Source organism: Nerophis ophidion, linkage group LG20 (assembly GCF_033978795.1).
Source record: "Nerophis ophidion isolate RoL-2023_Sa linkage group LG20, RoL_Noph_v1.0, whole genome shotgun sequence".
Classification (NCBI taxonomy): Eukaryota; Metazoa; Chordata; class Actinopteri; order Syngnathiformes; family Syngnathidae; genus Nerophis; species Nerophis ophidion.
Genome location: NC_084630.1, coordinates 23,717,983 through 23,731,320, shown reverse-complemented (window position 1 = coordinate 23,731,320; position 13,338 = coordinate 23,717,983). Strand labels below are relative to the sequence as shown.

Sequence of the window (13,338 nt, the reverse complement as noted above, 5' to 3'; positions counted from 1 at the left end):
TGCGGGTACTAGACTGGCCTGCCTGTAGTCCCGAAATTGAAAATGTATGAAGGCTAAAATATGAGGCAGGAGACTGTTGAACAACTTAAGCAAGAATGGGAAATAATTCCATTTAAAAAATGTGTCTCCTCAGTTCCCAAACCTTTACAGAGTGTTGTTAAAAGGAAAGGCCATGTAACACACTGGTAAAAATGCCCCTCTGACAACCTTTTTTGCTATATGTTGCTGCTATTAAATTCTAAGTTCATGATTATTTGCCAAAAAAATGAAGTTTGTCAGTGTGAAGATGAAATATCTTGTCTTTGCAGTTTATTCAATTGATTAGAAGTTAAAAAGGATTTGCAAATCATTGTATTCTCTTTTTAGTTACCATTTACACAACGTAACAACTTCAATGCTTTCGGCTTTTGTACATTAAGGGGAAAAGAGAGCAAGGGGCCCATTGATATATTACTGGATTACTAAAATAATCCATAGTAAAAAATACATCTGGAAAGGCAAATGCATACACATCTAAATTATTCTCAGGTGAATGTGTAATATATCCTATATTACATATGGCTGTGATGTGAAAGAGGACGTAAACAAACCTGCAAAGATTCTCCTGGGTGATGGTGCCAGGAGGAGGATAGATGCTGTCAGAGCCTTTTGGGGAGTAGCTTTTAGTGATCCACGTCACCTTCAGCTCCTCCACCTTTACCTGAACAAATTGTCAACAAAAAAATAATCGGCAATCACACATGGAAGCGCGCAACTTTGGTGGCAAACAAGTCTACAATTTACAGATGTGGATGGTGGTTTTTATGCAAGTTCTAGGGCTGGGCGATATGGCTGAAACTGTATCTTGTTTTGTATTGGTCGATAACTATTCATATTTCTAATGACCTCTCCTTAAGTAAGGACCAGGAGAAAAACATATTAAATGTAAACATTTTTATTTCAAATGTAACCTTCCTCTGATTACAATCCCCTTAGCTATCAAGGCTGAAAGGAAAGGAAATGTCAACACAAGCATGAAAACACTCAACAAAAATCTATGATCTCATTCAACACTTAACCTCTTAAACAAGAGAAAATTACGTATGAAATGCTTAATAAAATGTAACAAAATAGTGCCCAGAGTGAAAATGTAAAGAGAGAAACCTGAAAAGATTATTTTCTGCAGGTAGAGTGCCAGCTGTGCAAATAAGGTGATGTGGTATTACTACCGCATTTCTTTGGAGTATAAGGCCCTCCGGAGTATAAGTCGCACCTGCCGAAAATGCATAAAAAAGAAGGAAAAAAACATATATAAATCGCACTGGAGTATAAGTCGCGTTTTTTGGGGAAATGTATTTGATAAAACCCAACACCAAGAGTAGACATTCGAAAGGCAATTTAAAATAAATAAAGAATAGTGAACAGGCTGAATAAGTGTACGTTATATGAGGCATAAATAACCAACTGAAAAGGTGCCTGCTATCTTAACTTAACATATTATGGTATTATGGTAAGAGTCATTCAAATAACTAACATATAGAACATGCTATACCTTTACCAAACAATCTGTCACTCCTAATCCATAAATCCAATGAAATCTTAAAAGTTTAGTCTCTTACGTGAAGGAGCTAAATAATATTATTTGATATTTTACGGTAATGTGTTATGGAAAAAAATCTGCGACTTATAGTCCGAAAAATACGGTAACTAAGAGCGCCTTGGTCTGACTATGGTCCGTTTAAAAAAATCCCCAAAAATGCCTTAATGTCAGTTGATTTTTCCTGTTTGATCGACAATTTCTTCGCTTTTTCCCATTTTTAGTTCCTCTTCTTGCAGAGAATCAACCACCAACCGCAGAACAACAAGCTGGAGCAACCAAACTTGATACCAAACTGATCACTTGGTGCATTGCGATACCATTAACTGATCACTTGGTGCATTGCTCAGTTCCCGAGTGCCTTTGGTCATGCAACCAACCTCGTTTCCACTTCCTGTTTATTCCGAAGAAGAAAAAAAAAATTATATATATATATATATATATATATATATATATGCACCATAAGGTACACCTAAAAAACTCAAATTTTCTCAAAAGCTGACAGTGCGCCTTATAATCCGGTGCGCATTATATATGGACCAATATTGAGCCACTAAAGGTCTCGCAACTACGGTAAGCAGCCGCCGACTTAATTTTCCCCCGTAGAAGAAGAAGCGTGCGGTGCATGCTGGGATATATGACTGCGGGAGGCGTGCCGTTTGTGTGTTTATGTAAAGAGACCAAAATGTCTCCTATTAAAAGACACGCTTACGACGCAGAGTTTAAAGTCAAGGCGATCAGTCACACAGTAGAAGACGGGAATAGAGCAGCAGCGAGAAAATTGAACATTAACAGCAGCGACACTGACTCCTTTAATGACCACTTGGACGAGACGCATGTTGGATGCCGTATTCGCCCAACTGTTTGATTTCAACACTGAAGAAGAAGAATTTGAGGTATTGGTGGATGAGGAATAACTTCATAAAGTGAGTTTTACATGTTTATTTTGTGTGTTGTGTTGTATGACATTATCCTTTGAGCAACGTTGAGTTATTGATATATTATTGCTTTGCACTATTTCAAGTGTTACTATATTGTGATTGCACTAACGTTTGATTTACCATAACAGTATCAGACTTTTTTTTTACATGTTTATTGAATAGGGGAAAATAATAAAACAGCTATTTATTCATTTTGGGAGTGAACGGAGTTGTCAGAACGCTGGTTTGTAATCTATTAACAAAGTTTGACGGACCTATCTGACTGTTTTGTTGACATTCCCTTTAGCGCAGCTCCATCTAAAAGGATGCATAACGTAAACCCAGCCTCTACTGCAGCATCTATTCTATGCGCCTTATACTGCGAAGTTTTAAAATATGAACGAAGTTTTAAAATAGGCCATTCTTTGAAGGTGCGCCTTATAAGCCGGGTGTGCCTTATAGTGCGGAAAATACGGTGTGTGTGTGTACATATATATATATATATATATATATATATATATATATATATATTAGGGGTGTGATTCTTTGGGTGTCCCACGATTCGATTCAATATCAATTCTTGGGGTCACGATTCGATAATACATCGATTTTTTCGATTCGATTCGCGATTCAAAAACGATATTTTTCCGATTCAAAACGATTCTGTATTCATTCAATCCATAGGATTTCAGCAGGATCTACCCCAGTCTGCTGACATGCTAGCGGATTAGTAGATTTAAAAAAAAAAAAAGCTTTTATAAAATTGTAAAGGACAATGTTTTATCAACTGATTGCAAAAATGTAAATTTGTTTTAACTATTGAACGAACCAAAAATATGACTTATTTTATGTTTGTGAAAACATTGGACACAGTGCGTTGTCAAGCTTATGAGATGCGATGCAAGTGTAAGCCACTGTGGCACTATTGTCCTTTTTTATTATTTTTATAAATGTCCAATGATAATGTCAATGAGGGATTTTTAATCACTACTATGCTGAAATTAAAATTAATATTGATACTGTTGTTGATAATATTCATTTTTGTTTCTTTACTTTTGGTTTGTTCTGTGTCGTGTTTGTCTCCTCTCAATTGCTCTGTTTATTGCAGTTCTGAGTGTTGCTGGGTCAGGTTTGGTTTTGGAATTAGATTGCATTGTTATGGTATTGCTGTGTAGTGGTTTGTTGGATTGATAAAAAAAAAAAAAAAAAATAAGTAAATAAAAAAAATTCTAAAATTAACACAAAAAAAAATCGATTTAAAAAAAAATTAGAATCGATTCTGAATCACACAACGTAAACGATTCGATTCGTATTCCAATCGATTTTTTCCCACACCCTTTATATATATATATATATATATATATATATATATATATATTTTTTTTTTTTTTTAACGTTTGATCAAACACATTTTGTATTGATATTGATTACATGTCTATTGTGATACAGTTTGATACTGTTTTATCGCCCAGCCCCATCAGGCACTGTACAATGTTTCTCTCTGTAAGAAAATACAGTAGGGGGTCAAGAGAATCCTCACTGTACCTCTTCCACCACCGCCCTGAACTTGCACTTCCTGCTAAGGACGGGTTTGACACCAGACAGCCAATGGACATTAGAGAATAATTTAGCAGGACCTATCAAGACCTGGCCTGGGTAGAAGCCGTACGCCTCATCAAAGAATAGACCCTGCCAAAAGAACAAAGAATGTTTGAGCGGGGTTTCAAAGGTCACAAATGAACCCAAACAGCAAATGAGGAACTTGACAAACCGAATCGCTGATATGAGGACTGACGTCGTACAGCATGGCGCCATCCTCCACGCTCATGGAACACCTGGAAGGTGAAAGAGCATCAGCTGACAGGCCATCCACACAAGAACAAACAACAAATAGACCTGGCTCCGTTGGAGAGCTTGAGGATGATGTGATTGGTCAGGTCGTACACTTTCCCCAGCCAGAAGTCATAGGCTATATAGTCACCGTACATGAACGACTGCAGAGAACAGAGTTCATCAAACTGTTTGATGTTCAACAAATCATTGAGTGATGCAAAAGAAGAATCCTTACCCAGATGTGCTGCAGCTCTCTGCTATTGACAGGATACAAGACACAGTTTGTCCCCACGAGCTTCACTGCACACTGGATGTCAGTGTCGGTCACAATGCCACACTGGTTGTCCTGCAGTCAAACCAACCACAAGTTCATCCAACTCACATGCTTTGGACAAACAAAGTGAGTGCCGTGCTTACGTTCGAATTATTCCGCCGAACAATATCTCGAATCACGATGGATCGGTCTTCAAGTTTCAGCTGTTGGAAAAGAAAGAAGAAAAAGAACAGAAATATTTTGTAGGGATGTTCCAACCAGGGTTTTATTCTGCCGATTCTGAGATTGATCATCCATGAGTAGTGTTCGGAATAACCGCGTTATATAATAACGTTGTTATTAACAAGTTACTGATGTACTGTACTGTGCAATGTACTAATAAAAGCATCAATCAATCAATGCGTTTGACGTAATGTGGCACGCTACTTTTGATGTGTCAACATGACGGCGTCAGAAGCACAACAAGTTCAATGCAGGAAATATTTTGAACTATGTAAAAAAACAGGAAGTCAGAGGGGGTAATTGTGGGGACAAAAGGGAGACAAGACAAAGAGACAAAAACAACAACAGCGAACAACAATAACAACAACAATAGCAAATAGGATAAGTACAAATATGATGGTAAAAGTGATAGCAAAGAAGCAGTTAGCAGGATAAATAATACAGAAATGACAATTGGCATTATTACACTACAGAAATACAAATACCAATAAAAAATAGCACTATTGATAATGAAAAATACCAATAATTACTTCTATTATCAACAATACAGTTGTTCAAATGCAACAATACTAGGGGTGTAACTGTACACAAACATTTTGGTTCGGTACATACCTCGGTTTAGAGGTCACGGTTCGGTTTATTTTCGGTACGGTAAGAAAACAACAAAATATACATTTTTGGGTTATTTATTTACCAAATTTGTAAACAATGGCTTTATCCTTTTAACATTGGGAACACTATAATAATTCTGCCCATGTTAATCCACATTAAACTGCCTCAAATTGTTGCTTTGATTAAATAAAATGACAAAACCTTTCTTCTACATATAAAAAGTGCAACATTTAACAGTTTCAAGTCAACTCATCATGCTTAATTTATTACAGCATTTGGGAAGCCTGTAGTTGACTTTTATTATGTAAATGTGATATTTGTATCAACATGTGATAGCAGGGACCTTGCCATTCACAACTAGGCTGCCACATTACTAATGATTCATGTAACTATAGCTGAAAAAATAGTAATATAGCAACACAATGGAGTTCAATGAAATAACAGACAGGGCTTTGCTGCCCTTAACACACACACTCGCACACACGCGCGCGCGCACACACACACACGCACGCACCTACGCGCACGCACACACACATACCGCAAAATGAGTTAACGTTACGCTTAAAGCTAATTAGCCTTCACCTCAAGCCAGAACTGCAAGCGAGCTGAGCTGCAGTTTAAGTTTCTAGAAGGTCAACGGGCTCATAGTGATGTTTGTAATAGTTGTGACTGGGAAGTGTTTTTTATGATTTGGGGAGAGTCCGCTGCTCCCCTGCTAAACGGATATCCGCTCCATGCATGCTGAAGCATTGACTTCATCGCTCTGAATACGCACTGCTGATTGGCTGTTACATTGCTCTGAATACGCATTGCTGATTGGCTTTGTATGTAACCAATCAGATTGTTGTGTGGGCGGGACAATGCTTGCTGCTCAGACAGAGGCAGAAAGCAGAGCAGCTTGTGAAGACTTATTCTTACAAACTCGTTCGATATGCCCGCGTGCCGAACCGAAACCCCCATACCGAAACGATTCAATACAAATACACGTACCGTTACACCCCTAAACAATACATAAACGTAATGATAACTACAGATACAAAATGAATACCGAAAAATGGAGAGGAAGAAAGAGAAACAACCTATATTAACCTTGTACATACAGTGTTTCCCATAGGACAGGCATCTATTTGTGGTGGTGTGGTCGGGCGGCGGGGGAGACGGGGGGAGGCAGCGGCGACGATGACCAAGAACAACGCGGAGTTGGAATATAATTACAACACTTTATGTACATATTTATATACATATTTATATAATATTTACATATTTATATAATATGTAACTACAAGCTCCATTCACAGACAGAGTCCCATTGCTTTTATGAGCGGTCGACAGAGTCAAAAGCCGAAAAAAAAAGAAAATGTATATCTGTATATATTATTTTTTATTTTTTTATTTGTGGCGGCCGTAATTCTTTCGTGGCGGGCCGCAACAAATAAATGAATGTGTGGGAAACCCTGCTTGTAGATTGTTATAGTAAAAATAGGTTAAGCTTTGTTAGTGTGCCATGTGTTACCCAGTTCACCCTAGGGCAACAACGTTAATTTATGTTTGATGAAATGTAATTATGTGCATGTAAATAATACGAAATATGTTTTTACTAGTGAAAGCAACAACCAACAAGCACCAGATCAAGGTGAACTTGACATCAAATAGGAGGAGGCAACATCACACAGCACACAACAAACACTCACACACACTACTACAACTACTAGGGAATAACGAACAACTAATCAATGATTAAGGTGAGACGCTTGCAACCCTACAATACCCTCTTTGTCAATAGGTAGACAAGACAGCCATCAAAGGACATTCAATCCATACATTTTTTCACAATGCAGTGAAAAAAATTCAAAAGAGCTGCTATCCAGCGAGTGCTAACAAACACACCTGAGCTAATGCTGCTCTGTCTGTCTCTCTTGCTGTCGTCACGTCACCTAGCAACAGGCATTGCCTTTTAAAAAAGGCACACACTCACACGCTCTGCTTTCATGAAACGTCTTTCAAATGCATTTTTAACGTAATGCAATAATTACTTCAAGTAATTACTTTCATTTATTAATGAGTAATTCCCTTAGTAATTCAATTACTTTTTGGGGAAAGTAACGAGTAACTACAATTAGATGTTTTTTTTTTTTTAAATAATCAATGTGAGTCTAGCTGGCACTCTTTCCACTACAAAAGGCATGAACCATCCTTCAGACACACCGTCCTTGTGTTGTTATATAAATAGTTGTGGTTTTGGGAGCAGCTACTAGAATAACAATTTAAGACTATGAGCATGAACTGATGGAGCCGACTTGGATGAAAGGAGAAAGGTCTGGGACAAACCACACAGTCCACTTGCGATCGATTGAATGCCCTGAAACTACAATGACCTGGATGAATGAGAACATACACGAACATTACCTGTATTGTTTGCCACCTCTTGCTAGTGTTTATTTACAATTGAGAATGCATACAAATAAGAAAGACATATGTATTCTAGTCTCACAGAAGGATTGTGAATTAAACGCCAAATTGCCCAAAAAGTGTAGTCCGCTCTAAAAAGCATTAATCAGCAATGGTGATCACATACTTTTTACACAAATAAGCCAATGCTGTTTGGTGGCCAATCCATCTGCACGTCCCTAGTTTCCTCCCATCTCCAATATTTTGAAAAACTCATAGATTTGATCAAAAACGGGTCTACATTGAAAATTGGGAGGCACGCCTTCTAAAAATAATCCCACTTGCAAGTAAGAATCCTCACATACACATGAGTATTGTGTCAAGTAAGCTTTACTTCCACTCTTGCTATGGCTGGCTGTGTGGAATAAGGTTGTAGGAGGGGTGCTGTGCACTATAATTAAGACAGGTGCTGGATGAAGAAAAGGCCGTGCAGCCTCTTCTTCTCGTCTGCGCTGCATTAACAAGCTAAGCTTGCCAGGAGACTGAAGCAGGAGTGACTTTGGTATGAACTGGGACATCTTTTGAGGTGCACACAAAAAGTCACTGATTCTGCAATATCTGTCTTTGAGGGGAAGAGCAGCTTTATCCTGAGGCAACCCAAACATTCTGTATGGACCCATTGTTTTTGTCTTGTGACTAAAAATACTCTCTGTCAATCTATAAATGAACTTCTAGCCCTGCACAAATCTCATCAAACATTATTATTTACATTATTATCATTATAGGCTGTTAGTAACTAAGACACTTCAACATGTCACACAGCTTGCATTTTTACTAGGGGTGTGGGGAGAAAAAAAATAGATTCAAATTTGAATCGTGATTCTTACCTTGTGCGATTCAGAATTGTCATTTTTTTAAAATTGATTTTAATTTTTTTTTTTTTTTTTAATCAATCCAACAAAACAATACACAGAAATACCATAACAATGCAATCCAATTCCAAAACCAAACCTGACCCAGCAATTGAGAGGAGACACAAACACGACACAGAACAAACCAAAAGTAGCGAAACAAAAATGAATGTTATCAACAACAGTATCAATATTAGTTATAATTTCAGCATAGCAGTGATTAAAAATGCCTCATTGACATTATCGTTAGACATTTGTAAAAATAAAAAATAAAAACGAACAATAGTGTCACAGTGGCTTACACTTGCATTGCATCTCATAAGCTTGACAACACACTGTGTCCAATATTTTCACAAAGATAAAATAAGTCATATTTTTGCTTAGTTTAAGAGTTAAAACAAATTTACATTATTGCAATCAGTTGATAAAACATTGTCCTTTACAATTATAAAAGCTTTTTACAAAAATCTACTACTCTGCATGTCAGCAGACTGGGGTAAATCCTGCTGAAATCCTATGTATCGAATGAATACAGAATCCTTTTAAATCGGGAAAAAATTGTTTTCGAATCGTGTTGAATTGAAAAAAAAAAATCGATTTTGAAACGAATCGTGACCCCAAGAATCGATATTGAATCAAATCGTCGTACACCCAAAGATTCGCAGCCCTAATTTTTACTGTCGTACATCTTTTCCGCAGACTGGCAGATCTGGACTTTGCGGACGACTTTGCTCTGCTTAGCCATTCCTACGCTGCGCTCCAAAAATTGACCAACAATCTGCATGAGCAAGGGGAAAAAGTCGGCCTGTGTATAAGCCAAGAGAAGACCAAGGCCATGACCGTCGCATAAGACCAAAACGTTCCACTGCTCACCGTAGGCGAACAAGGCATAGAGTACGGTGAGAACTTTGCGTATCTTGGAAGCAACATCTCAAACACTGGAGACGCAGAAACGGATGTACAGACCAGAATCGGAAAAGCTGCAGGAGTCTTCCAACGCCTCCGGAACATCTGGTCATCAAAATCTATCAGTACGTCCAAAAAGCTGCGCCTCTATAGTGGGGCAAAAAAGTATTTAGTCAGCCACAGATTGTGCAAGTTCTCCCTCTTAAAATGATGACAGAGGTCTGTAATTTACATCATAGGTACACTTCAACTGTGAGACACAGAATGTGAAAAAAAATAAATCCAGGAATTCACATTGTAGGAATTTTAAATAATTTATTTGTAAATTATGGTGGAGAATAAGTATTTGGTCAATAAAAAAAAATCATCTCAATACTTTGTAATATAACCTTTGTTGGCAATAACAGAGGTCAAACGATTACTATAGGTCTTTACGAGCCTTGCACACACAGTAGCTGGTATTTTGGCCCATTCCTCTATGCAGATCTTCTCGAGAGCAGTAATGTTTTGGGGCTGTCGCCGAGCAACACGGACTTTCAACTCCCTCCACAGATTTTCTATGGGGATGACGTCTGGAGACTGGCTAGGCCACGCCATGACTTTCAAATACTTCCTACGGAGCCACTCCTTCGTTGCCCAGGCGGTGTGTTTGGGATCATTGTCATGCTGGAAGACCCAGCCACATTTCATCTTCAAAGCTCTCACTGATGGAAGGTTTTGGCTCAAAATCTCACGATACATGGCCCCATTCATTCTTTCCTTAACACGGATCAGTCGTCCTGTCCCCTTAGCAGAAAAACAGCACCAAAGCATGATGTTTCCACCCCTATGCTTCAAAGTAGGTATGGTGTTCTTGGGATGCAACTCAGTATTCTTCTTCCTCCAATCACGGCGAGTTGAGTTCATGCCAAAAAGTTCTATTTTGGTTTCATCTGACCAAATGACATTCTCCCAATCCCTGCTGTATCATCCATGTGCTGTCTGGCAAACTTCAGACAGCCTGGACATACACTGGCTTAAGCAGGGGGACACGTCTGGCACTGCAGGATTTGATTCCCTGTCGGCGTAGTGTGTTACTGATGGTAGCCTTTGTTACTTTGGTCCCAGCTCTCTGCAGGTCATTCACCAGGTCCCCCCGTGTGGTTCTGGGATTTTTGCTCACCGTTCTCATGATCAATTTGACCCCACGGGATAAGATTTTGCGTGGAGCCCCAGATCAAGGGAGATTATCAGTGGTCTTGTATGTCTTCCATTTTCTGATAATTGCTCCCACAGTTGTTTTTTTCACACCAAGCTGCTTGCTTATTGTAGATTCACTCTTCCTAGTCTGGTGCAGGTCTACAATTATTCTCCTGGTGTCTTTCGTCAGCTCTTTGGTCTTGGCCATAGTTGACTTTGGAGTCTGACTGTTTGAGGCTGTGGACAGGTGTCTTTTATACAGATAACGAGTTCAAATAGGTTCAATTTATACAGGTAATAAGTGGAGGACAGAAAATCTTCTTAAAGAAGAAGTTACAGGTCTGTGAGAGCCAGAGATCTTCCTTGTTTGAAGTGACCAAATACTTATTTTCCACCATAATTTACAAATAAATTCTTTAAAATTCCTACAATGTGAATTCCTGGATTTTTTTTTTCACATTCTGTCTCTCACAGTTGAAGAGTACCTGTGATGACGGACTTCTGTCATCATTTTAAGTGGGAAAACTTGCACAATCGGTGGCTGACTAAATACTTTTTTGCCCCACTGTATATGTCAGTGGTCCTCCTAACAGTGACCTATGCCTGTGAGACGTGAAGACATCAAGCACTACTAACAAGCTGGATGTCTTCCACCGACTGTGCCTCAGATACATCTTGAGGATCTCATGGGAAGACCACATCACCAATGAAGAGGTGATGAGAAGGGCAGGGGTAGCCAATCGCAAGCTGCAACTAAGGTGCCAAACACTAGCTGACAACTAGCACGCCAAACACTAGCTGGCTACTAACTCACCATTTAAAGCTGCAAATAAGGTGCCAATCTCTGGCTGACAACTAACGGGCTAATCGCTAGCTGACAACTGAAGCGCAACTAACACATTAATCCCTGTAGGAAAACTACCACAGTAATGCCTAGCTGGCAATGCCAGCGCCAATCGCTAGCTGGCAAGTACAGCGCTCATCGCTAGCTGACAACTCGTGCTGGAGTCGACAGCTGGCAACAACAGTGTTAATCGCCGGCTGGCAACAAGAGCACTAATCACTGGGTGACAATTACAGCACTAATCGCTAGCTATCTTAAATGCTAACATAAGTATGATGACATGATAAATAATTCATGTTATTTATTCAGCTACATGACACAGTTCTAGCTCAATGATTTGTCGAATAATTACAGAAGGAATATATATAAAGATATATTTAAAATGAAAAATTCAAAAAAAGGTGCAGTACATTAATGGAGCCCCTGTTGAAAACCTACTTGGAAGACATAAGAAAATGGTTGATGAAAGTGGTTGTTGATGGGAGAATAAGGCCGAACATGCCGACGCCCAGTAGTATTGATCGCACTAGGAGACACTTAGCCACCAGGACACAGCACAGTGTCCAAGTTCCAACGTTCATCACATTTCTGTGGAGTACAAAGTGAGAATGAAAAGGAAGAAAGCATGGTAGGTGCGAGGAAGTGAAGTGACTGATGGGAGGGTGAGCTGGTGAAAGAAGGAAGACGAGAATGTTGCAGGCAGCCGGAAGAAAGGAGAGAGTGAGGAACTGGGAGGTAAGAAGAAGAAGAGATGAGATCCATTATCTCAGGGATGGAGCAGCAGATGACATCACTGATGGAGGGGATAAGAGCATGAGTTAAGGCTTTAAAATGGAGTGCAAGGTCGAATCAGAAAGCTAAAAGCTCATACAGTACTAACACTGCAGGAGACTCAACTGGGAGGAAGGTCAGAAGGACTTGGAGCTTAGGGACACAAAGTCAACACAAATAGGGGTGGGAATCTTTAGGCACCTAACCATTCCAACCCATTCCCATTCTTGGGGTGGTGTTTCCATTCAGAAGCAATACTCCCTTCTTCTTGATTCAAAGCCACTCTCACAATGTCTGATTTGTTACAATAATTAGAATGTAACCTTGTCAAAACAGGTTGCAACCTTGTTAGAAAACACTCCTTCTGCTTGCATGGCCTAAAAACATATCTTTTTTTAAATAACTTCTTAAATTTAAAAAATAAATAAATAAATAAATAAAAGATATATGAAGATTATGAATCGATTTATAATCGGGACGAATAAGAATCGCGATTTGAATACAAGTCCATTTTAAATCACACGCCTGTTTGTGGTCTTCTCTCTGCACCTTAACAAATAACACACTTCTTATTTTAACTCCCACCTCCCATTTCTGCAAAGGGAACTAAACTTTGTTTTGGGAAGTTTGCGCATCATCCACAATCCTTATGTGAGACAAGAACATTTGTCTCTACCTTTTCTGTGCCTTCTAAAGAGTGAACAACTGCTCATAGGAGGCAGCTAACAATGCAGGTAATGAGGATACGATCTATTCCACCTATAAAGCCCCTCGATAAAATATCCAAAAACCTCCAACTGTGTTGTATATACATTCTGCAAGTATTTAGGTACAATAATGTTGTAACAGGCACACTTATCATAACATGTCCTTTTAAAAGTACTTTGCTCAATTTAACCACG

At 38.9% G+C, this 13,338-nt stretch overlaps 1 protein-coding gene across 3 annotated transcripts in view; it reads right to left on the bottom strand.

Annotated features, from left to right (window-relative positions):
• The window catches only part of LOC133538889 ((E3-independent) E2 ubiquitin-conjugating enzyme UBE2O), a 66,242-nt gene that overhangs the window by 39,974 nt on the left and 12,930 nt on the right, over positions 1-13,338 (bottom strand). For all 3 annotated transcript variants that reach the window (XM_061880773.1, XM_061880771.1, XM_061880772.1), the window contains exons 2-7: positions 4,747-4,806; positions 4,565-4,675; positions 4,393-4,490; positions 4,268-4,331; positions 4,042-4,185; positions 591-700 (exon numbers count right to left, since the gene is read on the bottom strand). In XM_061880773.1, the coding sequence (XP_061736757.1) occupies positions 591-700; positions 4,042-4,185; positions 4,268-4,331; positions 4,393-4,490; positions 4,565-4,675; positions 4,747-4,806 (587 nt within the window). The remainder of the gene's footprint in view (positions 1-590; positions 701-4,041; positions 4,186-4,267; positions 4,332-4,392; positions 4,491-4,564; positions 4,676-4,746; positions 4,807-13,338) is intronic.